Genomic DNA, 25,000 nt, shown 5'->3' on the forward strand with positions numbered 1-25,000 from the left:
AGTGTCTTATCAAGCAAAGTTGATGCATTTTGATTTACTTAATACAGTTTATCATTTGTGTTAGCAAAATAAATACAAGTTGCTGTTTATCTCATGCCGTTGTCCTCGTTAGGATAAGATTTAAAGAACACCTTGGCTTGGCGAAATTCAGGCAGCATGGGGGGGGGGGTATATGGACAGGGTAATAGGAGAAAGACGTAAATATAGGCAATAAAGGTGTGCCCTATCGGTCATAATATACTGTACATTACAATAAATATAGGCAATAAATACATTAAAATATATATTAATATATCATATCCTATGAGAAAGTAAACCGTATACCATATCGGGCATAATATACGTTAGTCCGTGCAGGTTTTGGTTACCGTCGGTAGTGTGATAGTAAAGGGTTAACCTTCTGTAGTGTGGCAGTGAAAGGGTTAACCTGCTGTTGTGTGGCAGTGAAAGGGTTAACCTTCTGTGTATTGTCACAGTGAAAGGGTTAAGCGTTTGGTAGTGCGGCAGTGAAAGGGTTAAGAGTCGGACACACTTAGTGGGTCAAGGGTCAGACATGGTTCTCAAGCGAGGACCATTCCAGCAGAGGGTAGTGTTTAACAAGTGTCCAGGAGTATAAGTACAATAAAGATATAAGTGTTGAGCAAACTGCAGGGCAGGTGGCACATTTTGAAAGCGTGAGTGTGTGATTGGCTGTTTAAAGGGTTTCCCATTAATTACCTAGACCAGTGGTTCTCAAACTTTTTACACCAAGTACCACCTGAGAACGTAGCTGGCTCTCCAAGTACCACCATATGACCGGCGTTAAAATACAGTCTATTCAGCTATGCACAGTGAGAAAATTAAGAACTACTGTATTTCAGCAAATGTACTTAATTCTCTCTCTCTCTCTCTCTCTCTCTCTCTCTCTCTCTCTCTCTCTCTCTCTCTCTCTCTCTCTCTCTCTCTCTCTCACACAGCAAGCAATTGTCCGTCATTCTCTCTCTCACTCTCTCTCACTCACACACACACACACACACACACACACACACACACACACAATTATTTTGTTACAAAAACTTAATTTCCTGCATTCTGGTGCAGGAATTTTTGAATTTTTACCCTTTAAATGCCAGTGTTTGTGATGGGCATCACAAATTATTGTAAAAAATAAAATAAAACACATATTCAATACATTTTTGAATGTTTACCCTTTAAATGCCAGTTTGTGTGATGGCATCACAAATTATTGTTAAAAAAAAACACAAAGTAAAATATTTACAATATATCAAATGCAAAGTAAATTTTTCTGGGGGGGATTATTACAGGCTAGGCATGTGTCAATGATTAGCAGCAACACAGATTTTGATGGATTTTTTGTAATGTCAGATTTAACACCAACTCTTTTCAGAAAAGTGGGAGTATTTCATTTTTTATCTGACATTACAAGAAATCTAAAAATAAATGGTTATGATCAGGGCTGAAGTTGAATTAAAGATTTATGACTGTTTAGACTGCATTACTCTCTGTCACAGTGATCTCCTGGTTGTTCCCCACTTAGATTATCTAACTATCGCGCCACCACAACCAGAAACACTGGCCTGGCCTGCTTCTAAGTTCAGTGGCCTGACTGCAATTTTTTTTTTTTTTAGCTTTTTTGGAAATGTTTTCAAGTACCACCAGCAGTACCACCAAGTACCACTAGTGGTACGCGTACCACAGTTTGAGAACCACTGACCTAGACTGTGGCGGCCTGCCACAGTTGTATAATGAACCAAAAAATATATATATATATTTTTTTTACTATATTTTTAAATAAAAAGTTTGCCAAAAGGGATGTATCAGTAGTATTGGCAGTGGTAGTAGTCGTAATAGTAATCCACTATATTTTTTTTATTTTCAAAAAAATAAACCAGTTCAACACAGGTAACCACTTTTGCTTCAGTTCTTTGATGGCTCAAATGTCTGCTCTAGTCCAGGGGTTCCCAAACCTCTCCTCGAGACACCCCAGCCGTTCCATGTATTTTTTTTTTTTTTTGTATTTTTTTTTTTTTTGTGTTTACGATGAATTGGAAATGGGGGACCCTGGTGGAAACAAGACGAAAGTCTTTCTCTGGTCTGCATCCCCTTAACAATTGTATGTATTGAGCTGTACTGCACTGTACCCATTCTGCAATCTGTTAATAAAGTTTTCATTCATTCATTCATTCATGTTAAATTCCACCACCAGCACACCTTGATTCAACTAATAAAGGGCTAGTTAAGTTGAATCAGGTGTGCTGGTGGTGGAATTTAACAAATACATTGAACGGCTGGGGTGCTTCAAGGATTGGGAAGCACTAGTCTAGTCGATTTTGTGTTTTGAGCACAAAGTTCATCATAGATCTAGCCTCTTTATTTTGCTCTCAAAGTGCACCAGATGGATGCATTTAACTTTAAAATGTAAAAAAAATAAAAATAAAAAATCCCCGTAGTCTCTGAAAATCCTGTGGGAAACACTGGATACTATTATGAACCACCTGCTGCACTGAGCATGGCGCGGCCTCTCCACTACTAAAGCCTTGTGTTACATAATTAGTGTAAAGATCAGGTTGGACTGGTAGAGCAGAGCGCCCCCCCCCCCACCACGGGTCTGGGTTTGTGACGTATCTTTTATCTCCAGGATTCCTCCAACATCACTGCCTACAAGGTGCAGGATTCACAGATGTCACAATATTAAACAGTATTGAAGTATATAGCGATTTATTATATATATATAAAAAAACAATGACCGTTATCCAAACTGCAGGCCTTTCCTTCAACACTGTTGACCCCCCAGTTTAACCCTTTCACTGCCGCACTACCAAAACGGTTAACCCTTTCACTGCGACAATACACAGAAGGTTAACCCTCTCACTGCCACACTGCAGCAGGTTAACCCTTTACTATCACACTACCGACGGTAACCGCACTAACCGGTAATGAACCCAACCTGAGTGAATGTGGTCAGTTGGTGCCGCACATCGACCAGCACTGAGGACATTTTGTGTTCGGTGTTTTATTTTATTCAATGACATCATTAAGTTTTACACAATGCAAGCTTCTTGCTCCAGGGTCCCTCGAAAGGTCAGAGGTCGATGAAACAACCCATTCAACAGGATGGAACTCTCTTATCTCTCTCTCTCTCTCTCGCCTTTGTTTCCTGTCCCTTCCCCTCTGTTGCTTAACTGCTGTCTCCTCTCTCCCTGGCTTGCTTTAAAATAATAATCTAGAACATTTCATATGAATTAAACGTCTATTTTGCTACTCTCTCCATCACCAGTTGATATTACACACAATGAGTCTGCCCGGCGGCCGTTACCCAGTTCACAAATGCTTTTACATTCGCTGTTCTTGGCTGTTGTAAACTGGTAGGGTGATGTGGAATTTCCCGTGACTAATACACTCACGAGAACACCGGTATTACCGGTGACACTGGACATTTTATAAATGACACTCGATATCTGTAGAGAGCCCACTTTGATCTTTAATGTTATGCGGCTAGATTGCTCTGCTGTGTCTGTCTACATCTGTTTTTAATACATTTTCAATGATTAGTATCCATTTGTTGGACAGACAGACAGAGTTGACATTTGGTTCTAATTTAAAAGATAAACAGTAATACCTTCTGTCACTTTTCTATCTGTTCATTGACGGACGGATCAATGGATTACTCATCATTGATCACATACTGCGCAAACATACTGCTGCTGGTCTGGACTGGTCCTCTGAGCTCCTCTCCAGTCAAACACACTTAGGGATGGGTACCTTTCACATTTGAACCGATACCGGTACCGGTACCTGTGAATCGATACCCGTACCCAACGGTACCTTTTTTCGGTACTTTAGTCTCAAGAAATTTTATTTACCTACCTCAGTCGTAAAAAAAAAATCCAAACTAGAATTTCTACAGTTTTCGGCTTGTCATTGCTCCGACTGCTTTGTTGTTGAATCAAGTCAAATCCTAGGTAAGCATATATTGTGCGTGTGAACGTTGACATGAAAAGAAAAAAGTAAAAAAACAAAAAAAAAAGTAAAAGAAAAATTAATAAAAAAATATTTTCTTTATTTTTTTTTTCTTTATTTTTTTGGTTTCTCACTTGATTCGATACTCGGTAGTACCGACGTGTTTCGGTTCGGTACCTCAAAAGTACCGAATTCGGTACCCATACCAGGCCTGTACACTGCGATGATATGATCGCAAATTGCCCCCTAATTTGGTCCGTGCGAGTTTAAAATAATATCTGGGGGCAAGCTTGCGAGTGGTGATTTCAACCCTTCATTCGCATTTCACTCCTAAATTAATCCATACAAATTGTAGTAAAACATTAGCCTACAACCAGGGCTGTACAGTGCAATATAATGTTGCGGTTGTAATTTCATTAGACAGACCAGCGCGGACCTTTAATAACATGCAATTTAATTGACACGAGCAATGAGCTAACGGTAGCTGCTAACCAAGGTTACCATTAGGATTATGCTAAGCTAACTAGCGATCTCTGCTAACCCTGGAAAACAGTCAAAGCGGACTCCACAAGACTAGTTCCATTCGTGAGGAAAGGGGGTGGGTTATATTGACAACGCTTGACAACAGAAGTTTAAACATAACTTCATATTTATTGGTTATTCATTTCTGTATATCATTGAATTTCCATCTCCGTGTGTCTCCATCTCTTCCTGTTTACATTCGAGTGTGACGTCATCACCTACGGCAAACGCGAAGGGGGGGGCTGGCTCTCTTGTTCGTTCTCGCCCCCTCTCTCTCGCTCTCTCTCTCGCTCTCGCTCTCGCTCTCGCTCTCTCTCTCTCTCTCGCTCTCTCTCTACATTCAATGATTTAAAGTAGCCAAATGTTACACACAGTATAAATACTAACTGGATAGTTGATGATATAAACATTTTATTTCATTATCTGAAATATTCTAAAATCATTAAGTCTGTGTGATTATTATTTTCTCACAGTAGTGTGTGTATATATATATATATATGTGTGTGTGTGTGTGTGTGTGTGTGTTTGGCTAAAGTGGATAGAAAACACAGTACTGTGTAAAAGGCACCCAAGAGTTTTTATATAAATTGTCTTAGATGTAAATAATTTTTTTTATTAGTGTGTCAGTAGACTACTCTTAGTACATTTTCATTAAATAATTTTTTAAAGCATCTTCATGGTTTAATAATGCAAACATATGTTGCAGGGACTTATTATAATCATCATATTGGCGTGACTGTATGCATCAAAGGGTTAAATCAAGCATTTTTAAGTGCTTTAGAGGAAATGTCAAAATATCGCGATATCATTTAGAGGCCATATCGCCCAGCCCTACTATAATGGTAAAATAGTTATTAAAAAATTTGCCCCTAAAAAATATTCTTTGCCCCTAAATTTCTCATTTAGGGGCAAGTGTGCCCCTAGTGAAAAAGCTTAGCGTACAGCCCTGCATCCCTAAACACACTGCTGCTGGTCTGGACTGGTCCTCTGAGCTCCTCTCCTGTCAAACATACTGCTGCTGGTCTGGACTGGTCCTCTGAGCTCCTCTCCTGTCAAACATACTGCTGCTGGTCTGGTCTGGTCCTCTGAGCTCCTCTCCAGTCAAACATACTGCTGCTGGTCTGGACTGGTCCTCTGAGCTCCTCTCCAGTCAAACATACTGCTGCTGGTCTGGACTGGTCCTCTGAGCTCCTCTCCTGTCAAACATACTGCTGCTGGTCTGGACTGGTCCTCTGAGCTCCTCTCCAGTCAAACATACTGCTGCTGGTCTGGACTGGTCCTCTGAGCTCCTCTCCAGTCAAACATACTGCTGCTGGTCTGGACTGGTCCTCTGAGCTCCTCTCCAGTCAAACATACTGCTGCTTGTCTGGACTGGTCCTCTGAGCTCCTCTCCAGTCAAACATACTGCTGCTGGTCTGGACTGGTCCTCTGAGCTCCTCTCCAGTCAAACATACTGCTGCTGGTCTGGACTGGTCCTCTGAGCTCCTCTCCAGTCAGACATACTGCTGCTGGTCTGGACTGGTCCTCTGAGCTCCTCTCCAGTCAAACACACTGCTGCTGGTCTGGACTGGTCCTCTGAGCTCCTCTCCAGTCAAACACACTGCTGCTGGTCTGGACTGGTCCTCTGAGCTCCTCTCCTGTCAAACATACTGCTGCTGGTCTGGACTGGTCCTCTGAGCTCCTCTCCAGTCAAACATACTGCTGCTGGTCTGGACTAGTCCTCTGAGCTCCTCTCCAGTCAAACATACTGCTGCTGGTCTGGACTGGTCCTCTGAGCTCCTCTCCAGTCAAACATACTGCTGGTCTGGACTGGTCCTCTGAGCTCCTCTCCAGTCAGACATACTGCTGCTGGTCTGGACTGGTCCTCTGAGCTCCTCTCCAGTCAAACATACTGCTGCTGGTCTGGACTGGTCCTCTGAGCTCCTCTCCAGTCAGACATACTGCTGCTGGTCTGGACTGGTCCTCTGAGCTCCTCTCCAGTCAAACATACTGCTGCTGGTCTGGACTGGTCCTCTGAGCTCCTCTCCAGTCAAACATACTGCTGCTGGTCTGGACTGGTCCTCTGAGCTCCTCTCCAGTCAAACACACTGCTGCTGGTCTGGACTGGTCCTCCTCTCGAGTTTTGCTGCAGGGTTTAATCTGAAATATTTCCAAATCCCCCGCTTGGTGTTGTGTAACGTGTCTGGTAGGACATCCCAGCAGCACACAGACGTGATGCATGATTTCATGTAGCCAGCGGCACCAGCAGTATATTTGGAATCAATAGAGGACTAACTCGGTAATTAGCGTTAAATCAAAGCAACGGTGCAAAAACGTTACTAAACGTGGATTACCACTTTTAACTTATATCGCATTGCATTTAGTGGAGCTAACTGGCGATTTGTCATATTGGCAGAGTGTCCAACATGGACAGGAAGACGGAACACGCTTTTGTGCTCCATCCCATGTCTATCTAATAAAAGGAGCCGACATTTATTTCCGTTGTACCTCCTATTTGTCAGTTTGGATGTCAGGGTTTGCACAAGGTCCTTGAAGTGCTTAAAGTGCAAAAAAAAAGAAAAAAAAGTCAAGGCCTGGAATTCCTTGAAAACAGCCAATTTTTTAACAAGGTGCTTAAAAAGTCATTGAAATTCAAATCAACCATTCACATTGAAAGTGTTGTTCATCCATGATAAAATTGTTCTGAATCTAGAAATACATTTTTAAATTCAAAGTAATAATAATAATGCATTTTATTTGGAGGCACCTTTCAAAACACCCAAGGTCACCTTACAGGGCATAAAAACAGAACAGTCAAGATTAAAACAATGATCTTGGCAAAAGTGTCAGTGGAGTTACAAACAATGACAACAACAACAAGACAAACAATGTATGAAATATAAAACAGTGGCACACAGGGTACAGTTAGTAAGCCCAGTATGCAAGGCAGTTAAAAGACAAGGCTAAGAAAAGAATAAGATAAACAACAAGAAGTATAAAAAACAGTGAAGTTAAAATAACAGACAAACAAACAGCAGGGGGTATTGGGCAGTGACGGAGGTTATAGTGAATATGCGAGTTTGAACAGATGGGGTTTCAATTGTGATCTGAATGATGAGAGTGAGTCTGACTGTCGGATGTGTGGGGGCAGGGAGTTCCAGAGTCTGGGAGCCGAGCAGCTGAACGCTCGGGCACCCATGGTGCTGAGGCATGAGCTGGGGATGGATAAGAGTCCAGGAGTAGAGGATGAGCGGAGGGTGCGGGGGGGGGGGGGGGGGGGTGTAATCCTGGAGGAGGTCAGTGATGTAGGTGGGGGCTAGATTGTGGAGGGCTTTGAAGGTGAGTAAGAGGTTTTTGAAATCAATCCGGTAGTAGTGCACAGGGAGCCAGTGTAGGTGAATGAGGACGGAGGTGATGTGGTGGGATGAGTTTGTGCGGGTGATGATCCTAGCAGCAGAGTTTTGGATGATTGAAAGTGTAACTAATTGCCGGAAATTGTTTTTTTTAAGCCATACATATTGGATCAGATTTCCCCTCTATAAAAAACTGAATTTAAAAGTGAATTGTATCATTTTAAATGCCCCTTTTAAAATGAAAAATAGTGCATGGGAAAGTACTTGAAAGTCCTTGAATTTCATTTAGCAATGTCTGTGGGAACCCTGGGATGTGTGCCATTATTGTGTGTGTGGGGGGGGGGGGGGGTCCATCTATCCCCTCCTTGTCTTTGATACAACAGTCCGCTTGGTTCAGTGGACACGCACAGTGATTAGCTAATTAATATAACAGCCTGTTAAACATAGTCGTGCCACTTCCAGCTTAAAACACTGCCTCCCTCCCCCAGCGCTAGAAACATCAAGGGCTTTATTGTGGATTGTGTGGGTTTCCTAAGGGTTGGAGAGAGTTGGAGTGGGAGAGAGAGGAGCACACACATAATAAACACACACACACACACACACACACACACACACACACACACACACACACACACACACACACACACACACACACACACACACACACACACACACACACACACACACACACACACACACACACACACACACACACAGTAGTAGAAGATAGTCTGCCTGCCTGTGCTTATGTGTGTGTGACTGCTGTTTTTTTTAGTGACCCCAGAGTGTGAACGTGGTCATCGTTAAAAAAGGCTCTTTTATTGAACTGAGACAGGCTCAGAAAGGGCACCAGTGTTTCCCCTACCATTGCCTTGAAGGGGCGGCCCGCCCCGCCAACGGGACCCCCCGCCCCTCCTGATATATTTTTTTTAAATAGTTATGAGTGTTGCATGTGCCTCCCTGTCAGTGGCGGCTGGCCACTAGGGGCGCTCGGGCGCCGCCCCCCCTGGTTAACCCTGGTTAAAAGAGAGTAGAACAAGAAATATTTTGTTTGTTTTTTGTTTTATAGCCCTATATAAATAATATAAACATGTTTAAAATGAATAATATTTACTAATTTTAAGTATGTTTGTGTTTCCAATGCACAATATAACGTTAATATATCAAATATCAAATAATCGTTTTCCTGAACAGGAAGTGACTCACTGTCTGATAGAGAATACGTTCCGTTACCGTAGCCGCATTCTCCTCGCCGTATTTCTCTCGGGCTAGACGCAATAGCGCTCTGAGTGCGCGTGCACGCCGTGCACTGTTTCATCGCTGTATCCGTCGCAGCCAATCAGTGCGTAACGCGCTGTGCGTTGAAATATGATGTATTATGATGGAACACGGGCGCGTTTTGAAGCGGTCTAAGCAGCAGCGTCTATAATTTCCGTAGCCGCATTTCTCTGAGGCGCTCTCTGATTGGCCGACGTCAGTTTTTTCCGTAGCCGCATTTCGCGGAGACGCTTTCTCTGATTGGCCAACGCCAGTTTCTGTTGTAGCTGTTGTGTAACTTGTGTTGTTGTGATGCAGCTATTTGTCTTAGAGCGTGACGGCAAGTTCTTTCGACGGTTAAGCTTAGGCACTCTTTCAAAGTTGGTTAAGGTTAGAGTTTGTCTTAGAGCATGGCGATAGAACGCCAGGTAGTTTGCAGTCTGTCTGTTCGACGCGGAAATGGGCAAAGAAATCATCACAGTACTTGTGTTGTGTGGTGCTAACACTTGGCTAACAAGAAGCTATATGGCGGATGCAGTCTGGACAGTGGTCTGGATATACATCAACAGTCTGGGACTGTGGGACAGTGGATTATACACTTTATCAAGCCCTCCTGCCCTGGACGTTTCAACTAAACAGTGAGTCTCTCTCTCTTGCTCTCTCTTTCTCTCTCGCTCTCGCTCTCTCAACACAGCGATGCTGTGTTCCTGTGTCTCCGAGAAATGCGGCTACGGAAAGTATTGACGGTGCTTGCTGAGATGATAATAGCGCTTCAAAACGCGCTGCTGTGTTGTGAACTATAACATTAATTTAGCTGCTGCTGATGCATAATTAATGGATGAATGAATGAATGAATGGTGAGTTGTTTAAAATGACAACATATACATATGTGTTAATTATTTTATTGGATTGATCCGAGAGAGAGATTGCTCCAGAGCATTTATTAACGTTACATTTTCAACTCGACCTAACGTGAACCCCCTGCGACCACCCAACAGTAGATAGTACGGGCCGCCACTGCTCCCTGTATTGTAAATAGTTCATGTTCATCTGTATTGTGACAATAGTTCATTGTCACTACTGTATGTATAATTGTAAATAAGTAAATTTATGTGTTGTAAATAAATATTTGTTAATATTTTATTTACCTAATTTATGTGCAATCGTAGGGCTGGGCGATATGGCAAAAAATCATATCGCGATAACGATATGATAATGTTATCATATTTCTCGATATCGATAATTATCAAAATTGTTATAAGTATAAATTAAAAAAAAATGTCGTTGCCGCCATCTTTAGTGTTACATCCCCTCACACTCCAGTTCTCAGGCTGCAGCTGGTTTAAAAGCGAAAGTAAACCGGCTTCTCTGCTGGCTGTGGCTCCAGGGGAGTTGAACAGTTCTGGCTCTGCTAGTTTATTTTCGATCTTTTGGCGCTTTTTTGGTGGACAAACCACCGCACATGTGCACCGTGACTCGTGACTGGAGTCTAGCTCTGCTAGCACACATAGCCTACTGTGTACAGACGGTTTCAAACTGTATTTTAAATTAGTTCAAGTTTCAAGTTTCAAGTTTCTTTAATAGTTGTCATACAGAAGTACAGAATACTTTTATACAAAATGCTTCTTACTGTTACGCTCCAGAGACTGTGCAAGACAAGATAAGTATGAAATAGAATAACATAGTATAGCATGTAAATTAGAAGTAAAAAAAAAAGGTCACAGTGTTCTGTATAGGCATATGTTACAATGTTCGATGCAGAATAGACGTAACTGAGTTACCATATAATATACAATACTATGCGGTGTACTAATATTAGAGCTGCCGCGGTATTGATATTTTCCTTACCGCACGAATTTGCGAAATATTTCCTACCGCCGCGGTTATTACCGCACAGTGCGCACAAAAAAAAAAAAAGGTTTGAATGCATTTTTTTTTTTTTTAGTAGTCTACTCTTATAGCCTGCCTCTAGTCTAATGGCGCTTTTCCACTGCATAGTACCTACTCGACCCGCTTTAGGCACCTGGTACTTCGTTCCTTTTCCACTGCAGCCAGGTACTACTCCGTTTGTCTCCGTGTGGGGATACAGGCGGGGCCGCTCGCTTGTGTACACTGAAAGCTCCGTGGGCATAGATGTCCGAGGGCTTGCAGCAAGCCAGAGTTTAACACAGTTTCAATCAATCAATCAATCAATCAATAACAACATTAACCAGACTCTCGTTGCGTCTATTCTGCCAAAGCTAACGTTACCTCTCATTGTGTATTCTACCAAGCAAACCCGGGTTTAACGTTACCTCTCGTGTATATCGGCTGACGGTAGTATTAAGCTAATAACAACAACAAACTTAACACATCAGCGATCTTGTTGTGACACTAAACTCTCCGCTCGGTGGTAAATTGGGTTGATGTCGGTTTTGTTTCATCAATAAATAAGGCAGAATACACAGTGAATCCATTCTTTTTTGTTTATTATTGCACTTGGTTCTGTCGCAAACAAATCCTGAATGAAATGCATCCTTAGCGAGGCAGTAAAGATGGCGGCGTTCTGTTTTCGTTCAGAGGCTACAAAGTGTGACGCGTCTCTCTTCTGACCAGTCAGTGGTCTGCAATGTTTCACATAACTTTTCTGTACCACTTCTACCCAATAGGGTCGCTTGGAACCGAGTAGGGTATATCTGCAGAGCCGCAAGCCGCAAGCCAACTTTATTATTATGATAAAAAACAGCGGTGACGCGGTATTCAGCCTAACTCTGCGGTGAGCGTGATGCAACAGCGATACCGCGGTAATGCGGTTATCGCGGCAGCTCTAACTAATATACAATACTATATAGTGCAAGGCAGAAATGGGATGAGGTGCAATTTAGGTACAATTTACAGTAGGTGTACGAGTTGTAGTGCAAATCCTTTATCAATAAATATAAAGTGTGTTTGTGTGATCTAAAGTGTGGAGAGTGGGTGCTGCAGTGTGTTGTTTGTTTAAGTGAGTGTGTGCGTGTGGGTGTGTGTGCTGTGTGCATTTGATGGTTGTTGCATAGTGTTTATTGTTCGTTTAGCAGCCTGATGGCCTGGGGATAGAAGCTTCTTCTGAGTCTTTCTGTGCTCGCCTTAAGACTCCGGTATCGCTTGCAAACAAAAGCAAACAAAATAAATGGACAAGAGAAAAATAAATCTCAATTTGGTCAGTATTGTCATTTGGACAAGCAAAGCCATTACTTTAAGTTGCAGGCAAGAAAGACAAGTCTGTCCACTGTCAAAACTGCCCTGTTGCAGGTATAAAAAAAAAAAAAAAATTATATAAAAAAAACGATTTTTCGATATTTTTTTTTCGATATCGATTATTAAAATATATCGCGATATTTATCGTTATATCGCCCAGCCCTATGCAATCGTTTCATTTCATCTAAGTGTAGAGACATGCACCGATACTAACAACCGCCTTACTGCGCGCGTCTGTGACGACACTGTTGACACCACGTATCCGTGACGCGCGCACCGCGACAACACTAGTAGTTTCTGGGGGCCTGTGACACGCGCGCACCGCGACAACACTAGTAGTTTCTGGGGGCCTACCACCCCCCCCTGAACACTGGGCTCCATCTCCTGAACGCACCTTTCACTCCCTCTCTCATTATGAAAGTTACTGAATTCTGAATGTGTGTTTTATAAGATGGGGGTTAGATGACCTCTACGTGACCTCTCTGTGGCAGCTCGAGGGCCGACCGACCTACGGTCACAGCAACACATTTGTAACTGAAAGGACTTTATATTTTAAATGGAAAAAAAGAATTTATAAAGCAAGTAAGTAATGAGTAAATAATGAAAATGTAAGGATGAATAGATAAAAAAGATAGTCATTAGTCACACACAGACAGACCCCTCATCCACACCCTCATTCCTTCTCCTGACCTTCGCCCTTTGACCCCCCCAGAGCGCCGGTGCCTGGGAGGCAGGGGTCATGCTGATGGACCAGGACACGCAGTGGCTGTACCAGCTCCTGGCCGAGGTCCAGCTGGAGAAGTTCTACCTGCAGGTCCGGGACGGCTTGAACATCTCCCGCGTGGAGCACTTCTCCTACGTCAAGGAGGCCGACCTGGAGCAGATCGGCATCAGCAAGCCCGGTGAGTCCGTCCGACCTTTCACCCCTGCAGGTTCACAAGGTCATCTGGAGCAGATCGGCATCAGCAAGCCCGGTGAGTCCGTCCGACCTTTCACCCCTGCAGGTTCACAAGGTCATCTGGAGCAGATCGGCATCAGCAAGCCCGGTGAGTCCGTCCGACCTTTCACCCCTGCAGGTTCACAAGGTCATCTGGAGCAGATCGGCATCAGCAAGCCCGGTGGAGTCCGTCTGTCCTGTCACTCCTTCAGGGTCACAAGGTTATCTGCAGGGGTGTAAAGTACTTGAGTAATTGTACTTAGTTACACTACTTAAGTACTGTTTTTGTATACTTGTACTTTTACTCAATTACATTTCAGAGGGAAAAAAAACACATTTTTTTACTCCTTCCTTACATTTAAAATGCAGACCTACAAAGTACAAATCTCGCAGGTCCAACTATTTTAATTAGTATATTTGTTTCTCTGGCCGAACTAACGTTAACGTTATTAATCCTGCGGACGCACTTTATTTAAAAACAACCAATCAAATCCGCATCAATGGAAAATTAACCCGCCCATACCCATGCTGAATGCTGATTGGTCCTTGTGTGAGTTCATTCCAGCCTTGCCTAAACACCAGCTGATGATTTCACTAATTGGCTCACCTCTTCAACTAACTCACCTGGTGCAATGTGTTAAAATGAAAACTTGGCCCACGATGGAATGAGTTTGAGACCCCTGGTCTATCTCTAAAATGTACTTTTACTTTCTAGTACTTATTAACACTTTGACTGCCACGCTATTCGGTTATCTTTACCCTCAGAATGCCAGCCTTCTAGTAGTTTCCGTGGTTGTTGCACTATGTTTGCGAAGCTGTGTATGTGTTCTGTATTATAGCTGTAGATACACGGTGTGGCTCATTTTGACAAACATTATTTGTAGTCCAGCATGTGAATAATAGTTTGTTTCCACACACTGTAGTTTGTAGTTTATTACACTCAAAACTATGATCGCGTTTGCCGAGCATGTTTTTCGTCCGGTGAAACACAGAACTGTGATCGTTAGAAAAACACGTTTCAGATTCGGTAAAATAGACATAGAATGTACCTTACCTTAGCCAGAAAGTATTCCAAGAAGAATAATTCCAAGTGATCGCATCGCCATCGCAATTACCAGTGTATATGTCTATACACGTTTCGATGGTCAAATACGCTTAGGCGACGGAATCTCTAGGCCAGGGGTGTCAAACTCATTTTCACAGAGGGCCACATCAGCATTATGGTTGCCCTCAAAGGGCCAAAGACCGTATAAATGTTAATGTAATGTAAAATAAATGTAGCTACACATTTACATATTGTTAAACATGGTGTTTCTGTATTTATTACTTATTCAAGTTATACATATTGCATATTCATTTGCATAAATGTAAAAATATATGTTAGTTTATGTTATTTTAACAAATAATTTTAGTTTATCAGAACCCCATATTACTCCACCAATCAATGATCAAACCATTCAAGTAAATAACAAAGAAGAATATCATCAAATACAAGCTATGACATTAAGTTTGTTCAAAACCTTTTTGTCACAGTCAAGAGGGGCAGAACTAACAACTGTGAGCTGCAAAGAACACGTGGGACAGATGTAGCAGATGTTACAAAAACAAATGGCTGCACACAACCTTGCAGAGGCCATACATCCAACGAATGGAAGATAGTTTAATTAACTTTAATTAACAGATTGCAGAATGGGTACAGTACAGTACAGCTCAATACACACAATTGTTAAGGGGATGCAGACCAGAGAAAGACTTTCGACTTGTTTACATCAGGGTCCCCCATTTTCAATTCGTAATGAAATTGCTATTATGTGTCTGCATGAACACACAACTGTAACTGTACTCAAAAATAACAAAATAAGGGTTGTCTCAGTTCACAACTATATTGGTCAAGTTTTGGGTGGGACTTGTTTGCGTCCCTACAGCTTCTTATTCAATTGAGCGAGATGCTCGGTTATGTCACACAGCCAGTTTGCATCTGACAGTTCAGACAATATTTCTTCAACCCTTTGTTACCTATTCCGCCTGGATCTTTTTTGTATTTTGGGCTGTAAAATTGTCAAAGAATGTCTGAGGAGTAAGTGCTTTTGGCTTTTTTCCTTTGTTACCTCAGATGTTCAACATACATGTATGTGTAAGAATGTGTAATAACTAAGGCTGTCAAAGTTAAAGCTTTATTAACGCATTAACCCACAATTATTTTAACACTGCTATTTTTTAACCCAATATTAATGTAAAAAAAAAGATTTTCGGCATTGTAGTTCTAATGTGTGGGGATGGTCGAAAATGATGCAGATCGCTCTGGGCAAGTCTGTAGAGCGTTTTTGGCACTCAAATCGTCGGCGCCCAATAACGAATTTTCACATTTTTGGCACAGACTGTTAAGTACATTTCAAAGTAGAAACTTTTTTTACTTTTACTCAAGTGTGTTTTTAGCCAGATACTCTGACTTTTACTTGAGTACGATTTTGAGACGGTACCCATAAGTATAATTTCTGGGTACTTTTTACACCCCTGGTTATCTGGCTAACCTGCTAATCCTGCTTCCTGAAATACTCCCCATGGTCCCAACACGGTCCCATCGCTCGTTTCCTATGCTTTCCTGTTGTTGTTTTTAGCTGTTATTTATACATAAAAAAAAATTGTATGTACCTTAGTTATAAATCGTATAGCTTTACGCTCTGCTCTATTGGAACTATCCCTTTAATCATTCTATCAATGAAAAAACTTTCTCCACATGTACACACACCCACTCACCTCTGCCTGGCCACACCCACATCCGCTCCTCTATAAGCGGGGTCGTGGCCACACAATCAGCTCCTTCCCTAATTTTTTTTTTTTTTTTTTACTTTATTTTTTAGCATTTATCGCTTTTCTGGTCAAGCATGATCGACAGTTGTAGAGTGAAACGGGAGGGAGAACAGGGGAAGACATTCGGCAAATGACGGCGGGTCCGGGAATCGAACTCGGAGTCAACCAGAACCGTGACGCAGCACGGCTCCTCCCGACGCAGAAATAGCGCCGAGATACGCGGTGAGCTACTGGAGCTCCCCTCCTTCCCTACTTTCACCACCGTGAAGTTCGTGTATATCACCACTTTAGTTTAGTGCTAAAAGTAGTTAGTTGGTAAAGGAGCTGCGTTGACATTATATCTTTGTTTTTTCTCTCTCACTAATTTTCGAGAAAATAAAGCGATAATGTCTTCACCACCGGAGGGCCTAGACGACTACAGTTCTACCCTCCACCAGCGCTTCACTGTCGCGGCGGCCTCCGTGCGTCGTGGGGCGTTCCTGGCTCCACGGTTGTGGCAGGCAGGTGCGTCTGAGCGGCGCCCGGAGGGGAGTGTGCTTCGCCGAGGGGCCGTTGAGCTCCCATCTCCTGTGAGGTGGCCGACTTCCGGCTCTGGTGCCCCCGCCGGAGGGCAGTCAGCAGATAGGCGGACAGTTCCTCTGGTGGCCGAGGATTTGCGTCGCAGACTCTTCGCCTCGGCTCGTTCTCGTCTTATGACGGCGAACAGCGGGGGTGACCGGCTTGGTGGCAGTGTTGTGCTGGCTCCGAGCGGAAATTCCCTTGCCTCTTCTCCATATCCGATGGAGACTGAGGATGAGGATTACATGGAGGAGGCGGGGGCTTTCTTGTTCGAAAGCCCGGCGGAGACAAGACACTCTCCCCCTCGGAGAGTGGCAGAGAGTGCTACGTCTTCCTGGGGACCCTCGTGCTCCGGGATTGGGTTAAAGTCTCCACCCCCGAGACGAGATGCCCTGCTATCTGCCGCATCGGATGCTGGCTCCCGCTTATCGTTTGGAGACAGCTTTTATTACAGGTTCGAAACTGTCAGGTATTAAACTGTGAGGGTATCTAGCCAGAAAGACTGTCGGGCTTTAAAACTGTGTAAGACCCAGGCCTAGAACCGCGCCCTGAGAGGGAGGTTTGCCCTGAGTGGGAGGTTCGAAGGTTCAAAGTGGGTATCAAACAACAGGGAAGACTGTCTGGTTTCAAACTGTGGATACCGACGACTTTGAACTGTTAAACAGTAATCCAGAACTATTTTATTGCACTGTAAAAAACTGTGATTTTATAGTATGTCTGCACTTTATGTGCTCATTTCATCATTCATGTGTTTTCTATTCCACTAAAACTAAATCAAACCATAAACAAGGTGGCCTGTTGGGATGTTAGATCCTAATGTGAAAAACTGTGATTTTATAATTATTTTTACTTTTATCTTTACGCCCCACTATCCGCTGGGTGCATACTATAACCTGTATCAGGGATTACTCACCATTGTGTGCTTTACCAAATGGTAGGATGGACCTCTCTGTACGTACAGAGGAAATCCCACATGTTTGTTTTTATATATAAGGCCATCATAGGGAAGCTTCCCCTATATCTTTCCAACCTAATTAGCTTTGCCTCTAGCAGCTACCATACCAGGTCCACAAGATGGCTACTTTAAAAAAAAAAAAAAAAAGAGAGAATAAACACTGAACTAGGAAGAACAGCTTTTTCAAGCTTCGCACCTTGGGCATGGAATGGGCTACAGGACCATATCCACTTAGACACCCTGGTCTCCCTCTGCAAGTTTAAATCTGTATTACATAACTTCCTACAAGAAGAATGTCGCTGCTTTCTCTAGTCGGCTCCCAACTGCAAAACTGCAAAATTACTGTATTACCCTGTATTTTACTGTCGTACACTTTTACTATTATGTAGACTATTCTGCTTTGTGTTTTTGTGTTTACATGTGATGTATTGTATATTGTATACATGCACTTTTATTATGTTCTTGTGTGATGTACCGCACATTTAATTGCTGTCTGATATTTGCAAATGTTATTGCTGTCATCTTGGCCAGGTCTCCCTTGCAAAAGAGATCTTGTATCTCAATGGGACTTCCTGGTTAAATAAAGGTTAAATAAAAAATAAAAAAAATCATGTTTTGTAACAGATTACTGAAATTCAAGAAGCCTATTGGAACGTGAGGTTCTGGGCCCTATTCCCCGTACCTGATTCAACTAAGTCGATCAAAAGTCTCATTATCCAGATTCAATTAACCCGATGTTTGAATCCATGCTTTCCCTGTTCCTCAAACGCTGATTCAGTCTCGTTCATTCGAACCAGACTTGATACTCAGGATAATTGCGCGCGGCCGCTTCAGTTGAAAAGACAGCAGGTGTCGATTGCAGAAATCCTGATTTTCTAACGGCATTGATTGATTGATTGATTTAAAACTTTATTAACAAGATTGCAGAATGGGTACAATACAGTACAGCTCAATAGCCTCGCCGACAAGTTAAATGCATAATCTATAGGCACATTTTAAGTCCCTCATTACCCCAATCAATCAGATTATATTTATTTAAATGTAACTGCTGGCAATAGGCTTAATGGGATGAATAATCGAATGAGATCTTGCTAGCAAAAAAAATTATTTCAACTCTTTCAGAATAAGTATACAAAAACAAGCCCAAAGATAAAGAGTATATCTAATTGATACGAATTAATAGATACTTATGAGGATATCTGTACTGTATGCGCTTAGGTATCATGTAATATAATAAATACATTGTTCCTAAAGTTTTCAGGCCGCGACCCCCGAAATAACAGTGTCAGAGAGCCGCGACCCCCACTATTATATAGAGGTGGTTGAAACATGCAAACGTTCACACGCACACACATATGCATTGGAGGCTTTTAACACGCACAATAACTACACAAAATAACACAATAATCAAACAACCATAAAATGAATACATATAGCGTGTTTCATTTAGAAGGCTATAATGTTCAACTCACCTAATGAGATGGATGGGCATAGTCTGGGTTTAGTTTTGGAGACAGTGACTCGGAGATCATCCTCCACATTCATTCAGACGTGATCTGTACTTATTTTTGATATAAGTCAGTGCAGATAATGTTTTTTCGAATAGGTAGGTATAGCTGTGCGTATTCCCCCTCAATTGATATCTAGTCGGCATCGGAGGTGGGCAGCGATCTGGGACGCATTCTCCATCAGAAACAAGCGCGCCTCATCCCGCAGCTCAAACAGGTGTTGTGCAGTAGGAAATCCATAGGCTGAATATGATTTATTATCAGAATTTTAGGTCTATTATTTTACATTTCAAAAGCATTTATTTGACCCGTTTTTTTTAATCCAATTTTTCTCCCATTTTCTATATTTTTCTCCCATCCCAATTTCGTATCATCCAATTCAACCCTCCCCTGTCACAAACGCTGTTTCTTGCCTCCCACAAGCCGGCTGCAATGTGGACTAAGTCATACATAGCACAAGTCCCCTCCGGTACTTGAGGTAACAGCAGTCGCATCTTTTCACCTGCGCAGCTCGATCTCTCAGTGGCGAGGAGTAACGAGTGGGAGGCTCACGCTGCCCCCGACACTTCCTGATTCTACTGCGCAGGCGCACCAACCGACCTGTAGGAGTCGCTGTCCACAACGCCCGATCCCCACCCATCAGTTTCCCACCCCCTAATACGGCCAATGTGTATTAGTATGAACGACCAGCTTAACTGAAAGCAATGTGGAGCGCTGGGCTCGAACAGGCGAGCCCAGCGTCTCCGCATTCGTGGCGAGCGCCTTGCCCACTACGCCATGTAGCCGCCCTTATTTGACCAGTTTAATGTATTTTAATTGTTTTTAATTATAGGCCTATTTCACACATTCTATGAAATCAATACATTCTGGAAATCATCTCGCGAAAACATTATTCAGAATGGTATAATGGGATCAAAGAGCACCTACGGAAGGCTGTACAGTTTCCTCCCCCTCGTATATATATTTTCTGTTAGGATCTCTGTTTAACAGTACTGTATATTTGCATATCTTGTATGTCACAAATGTAACAGTACTGTATATCTGTATGTCATGTATGTCATAAATGTCATGATATATATCTGTATGTCATGTATGTCATAAATGTCATTATGAATTGAAAATGGGGGACCCTGATGTAAACAAGACGAAAGTCTTTCTCTGGGTCTGCATCCCCTTAACAATTGTGTGTATTGAGCCGTACTGTATTGTACCCCATTCTGCAATCTGTTAATAAAGTTTCCAATCAATCAATCAATCTCTGAGGAAGGGAGCTGCCATTTTGTTCCGAGGGAGTGGCCAGCTTATATCCAGCTAACTCAACTAAACCTGCTCCGGAGCAGGTTCAAACTTTTCGATCTGTTGCCATAGCGACTTAGAAAACCCGATGTCGGCGAACGGAAATGTCTGGCTTAAGTCAAGCTATGCTGAGAATTATCCGGCTAACTCAGTTAGCCAGGTACGGGGAATAGGGCCCTGATATGATTTGATTAATATATCTGCATTATTTTATCTCACTTTATGCTTTGCTCTTGCTGCGTGTTTTACACTGATTATATGTCTTATTTCTTACTGATGTAAAGCACTTTGAACTGCAATCCCCTGTATGAAAGGTGCTATACAAATAAAGTTATTATTATTATTATTATCTTCATTGGGGAAAGTCTGAGTGTTGCATATCTGGATTTTATGGTGTTTTAGTTTTTGGTCCGTTGCTGTTTCTTCTTGACTGTGCAGCCTATGGGGGCAATGCCTTGTGATCTCGGGCTATATAAATACATTTGATGTTATTTGATTTGATTTGAAAAGCCCTGTTCAGTGTGATTTACATCTCAGTTCCTCTCTTCATCCCACTCAGCACAGAGAAGATTACTGGATGCCCTGAAGCGCTACAAGAGCACCACGCGGCCGCGCTCGTGGATGAACAAGGTAAAACACCTTCCTGAGTGGGAAGTTATTATGCGTTATTAGTATAACAAATTGGCAAGGATTGTTAACATGGCCAGTAAAGTTATAGGGAAACCACAAAGACAATTGTCTGAGTTGTATGTACTTCGTAATAGGGACCGGGCTCAGCGAATATTGTCTGATCTTTTGCCTCCCCTTCATGGTGAGTTTGACGAGCTTCCATCTGGAAGGTGCTATAGAGTTCCTCTAGCCCCGAAAACATATTTAAGAAGTCCTTCATCCCACATGCCATTGCCCTGATGAATTCTTAGATTTACATTTGAACCAGGTACGGGGAACGGGGCCCAGGTTAGGTACTTGAAGCTCTGTCCCTGTTTTTGTTGTTTCTCTTTTTACTCTATGTACAGTATTGGGCTGTTTGGGTTTTTTGTGTCTGTGTGGTGTTTGTATTGTGTTGTGTTGTGGATTGCAACCATGGTGAAGCCAAAGACAAATTTCTATTAAAGTGGACAAATAAAATATCCATCCATCTATCTAATGATCATCACATTTTCAGATTCAACACTGATTTTCGATTTTGTGGACACGATTCGATTTTCGATTCTTTATGCATTAAAGGGGACATGCATTGCTATTCCTTGCACTATTTGGGCAACTTTACACAATTCCTGTGAGTCTATGGAAGACATCTGTAAGGTTTCTTTCAAAAAAATTAATTGTTTTATATTTCTAATGAAGTACTCAAAAGCATAATTTTTCAGCCTCAGGATTTCAGGCTGTTATTTGATGGGCTCCGCCCATAAGCGCTTTCAGTGACTGTCACCCACACAGCGTGATACATACGAGAGAGAGCGAGAGGGAGAACGAGCAAGCGAGAGAGAGAGAGGAGAGATGCGTCCCCGACACACACAGTCAAGTTTGTGTGTAAATGCTCCGACGAGGGAGAGAGATGGCGCACACAAATTTTTACACACACTTCTGCACGGTCCCGCCGGTCCCTCTCTCTCTCTCTCTCCCTCTCCCTCTCTATCTCGCTCGCTCGCTCGTTCTCTGCCTCTGTCAAACCCCGTTTGAGGAAGTGTCGGGTTACACTATGCGCTACAACCATAGAGGGGGCGTTACTGCAGATCAGTACCTTATTCACGTCAGCAATACCGTCAAATCAGAACAGCTTAGTTGAGTGAGGGAAGATCTCGTGAACTCGAGACTAGACTGATGAGTCAATATGATAATTAACGACACAGACAACATTGATATAATCCCCAATTGCTAGGAAGCAATGCTAAACACTGAAAAAGGCCATTTATAATGCATGGGACCTTTAAACTCTATTCATACTATAGCGCTCTAATTATAATTCATGTAAATATACTACACAGCTCGGTTTGGTTCACAAAAATACACGTTTTTATTTCAAAGTTGTATACAATGAAAATGAACATTATGATAATAGCCATACCATTCTGATCATCGGTGAAACTGGGTGGGAAAACGAGACCCAATGAAGAGAACAAGAAAATCATCTGTACAGTTTTACGTACAGTATTCTGTGCACGTACAATGCTTCCGATTTTGATGATAAACCCCTAGAATTAACCAAGACCACTGACCTGTCGTTTTAACCAGGGCTGCAGTAACACAGCTTTTTATACCAATATTTAGAGTCTTACGACTGGCGGATACCATTTTTATTTTGCTAAACATTAAACAGTGTAGATTAAGACTATTCAACCTGTCATCGTTTGACCTTGTTTTAGCCTGGCATTGACCTTGTTTTAGCCTGACATTGACCCTGTGTTAGCCTGGCATTGACCTTGTTTTAGCCTGACATTGACCCTGTTTTAGCCTGGCATTGACCTTGTTTTAGCCTGACATTGACCCTGTTTTAGCCTGGCATTGACCTTGTTTTAGCCTGACATTGACCCTGTTTTAGCCTGGCATTGACCTTGTTTTAGCCTGACATTGACCCTGTTTTAGCCTGGCATTGACCTTGTTTTAGCCTGGCATTGACCTTGTTTTAGCCTGACATTGACCCTGTTTTAGCCTGGCATTGACCCTGTTTTAGCCTGGCATTGACCTTGTTTTAGCCTGACATTGACCCTGTGTTAGCCTGGCATTGACCTTGTTTTAGCCTGGCATTGACCTTGTTTTAGCCTGGCATTGACCCTGTGTTAGCCTGGCATTGACCCTGTGTTAGCCTGGCATTGACCCTGTTTTAGCCTGGCATTGACCTTGTTTTAGCCTGACATTGACCCTGTTTTAGCCTGGCATTGACCTTGTTTTAGCCTGGCATTGACATTGTTTTATCCTGACATTGACCCTGTGTTAGCCTGGCATTGACCCTGTTTTAGCCTGGCATTGACCCTGTTTTAGCCTGACATTGACCCTGTGTTAGCCTGGCATTGACCCTGTTTTAGCCTGGCATTGACCCTGTTTTAGCCTGACATTGACCCTGTTTTAGCCTGGCATTGACCCTGTTTTAGCCTGACATTGACCCTGTTTTAGCCTGGCATTGACCCTGTTTTAGCCTGGCATTGACCCTGTTTTAGCCTGACATTGACCCTGTGTTAGCCTGGCATTGACCCTGTGTTAGCCTGGCATTGACCCTGTTTTAGCCTGACATTGACCCTGTGTTAGCCTGACATTGACCTTGTTTTAGCCTGGCATTGACCCTGTTTTAGCCTGGCCCGTATCGGTATGGCTTCATCCCTCATTTGAACAAACGTTGCATTGAATCAGGCCGGTTCTGAAAGCGTCCTTCCTGTCCGCAGGTGTTCAGGTTCTGAAAGCGTCCTTCCTGTCCGCAGGTGTTCAGGTTCTGAAAGCGTCCTTCCTGTCCGCAGGTGTTCAGGTTCTGAAAGCGTCCTTCCTGTCCGCAGGTGTTCAGGTTCTGAAAGCGTCCTTCCTGTCCGCAGGTGTTCAGGTTCTGAAAGCGTCCTTCCTGTCCGCAGGTGTTCAGGTTCTGAAAGCTTCCTTCCTGTCCGCAGGTGTTCAGGTTCTGAAAGCTTCCTTCCTGTCCGCAGGTGTTCAGGTTCTCAAAGCTTCCTTCCTGTCCGCAGGTGTTCAGGTTCTGAAAGCTTCCTTCCTGTCCGCAGGTGTTCAGTGCCCGCGGTCCAGATGGCAGTGACCAGTGGAGCGGAGGAGGGGTTCCGGTCCAGGAGACGGCGGGCCGGGCTCTACCCAGCCTGATCCAGGACAGCGAGCTGACCCTCGGGGAGAAGCTGGGCTCTGGCTCCTTTGGAGTGGTCAAGAGGGGGGAGTGGCTGACCCCTACCGGGAGAGTGGTGAGGGATCTCAGCCTGTTTAAAGTACCCATGAGTGGTCAAGAGGGGGGCGTGGCTGACTCCTACGGGGGGCGTGGCTGACCCCTCCTGGGGGCGTGGCTGACCCTTCCTGGGGGCGTGGTGAGGGCCCATGAGGTTCCTGGATGTGCTGCACAGATGTTTGATCAATGTGTGGCAAACATGTTTACATGAATTGCATCTTCTTGTATTTCTAGATCCAAATTCAAGCCTTCTCTATTCCTGGAAAGTGGAAAGATTTGGCCCCAACACAATCAAAATGACACAATACAGATTTGTATTTAATCATTGATTTATAAATAGTCCATTTATGCAATTATCTTTCCAGAGCCAATAGCCTGTTTCATGTGGACCACGTCAGGTCACTTTAATCACCACAGTTCAGCAGGGAAGCATCATGGCTTTGGAATATAATTGGCTTTTGAATTAAGCAAAATCAGCTTGTAGGACCACATTTCATACAATATCTCTGAATTCGATTAAATATCCTGTGTACAGATGTTGTATAGATAATCATTACCTTCACCTCATTCTTTCCACTCCCTCCACCACTCCCCTCTCCCCCTCCTCTCTTCTCCTCTCCCCCTCCTCTCTTCTCCTCTCCTCTCCTCTCCCTCTCCTCTCCTCCCCCCTCCTCTCCTCTCCCCCTCTCCTCCCCCCTCCTCTCCTCTCCCCTCCTCTCCTCCCCCTCCCCTCCCCCCTCTCCTCCCCCCTCCTCCCCCTCTCCTCCCCCTCCC

At 43.2% G+C, this 25,000-nt stretch overlaps 1 protein-coding gene across 1 annotated transcript in view; it reads left to right on the forward strand.

The window, feature by feature from the left end:
• Window positions 1-25,000, forward strand: part of tnk1 (tyrosine kinase, non-receptor, 1) — a 135,611-nt gene that overhangs the window by 1,949 nt on the left and 108,662 nt on the right. The window contains exons 2-4 of the mRNA XM_084312919.1: window positions 13,000-13,189; window positions 20,912-20,982; window positions 24,057-24,245. Coding sequence (XP_084169045.1) covers window positions 13,027-13,189; window positions 20,912-20,982; window positions 24,057-24,245 — 423 coding nt within the window. The 5' untranslated portion in view covers window positions 13,000-13,026. The remainder of the gene's footprint in view (window positions 1-12,999; window positions 13,190-20,911; window positions 20,983-24,056; window positions 24,246-25,000) is intronic.

Source organism: Notolepis coatsorum (genome assembly GCF_963971535.1).
Source record: "Notolepis coatsorum genome assembly, chromosome: 4".
In the NCBI taxonomy this organism is placed as follows: domain Eukaryota; kingdom Metazoa; phylum Chordata; class Actinopteri; order Aulopiformes; family Paralepididae; genus Notolepis; species Notolepis coatsorum.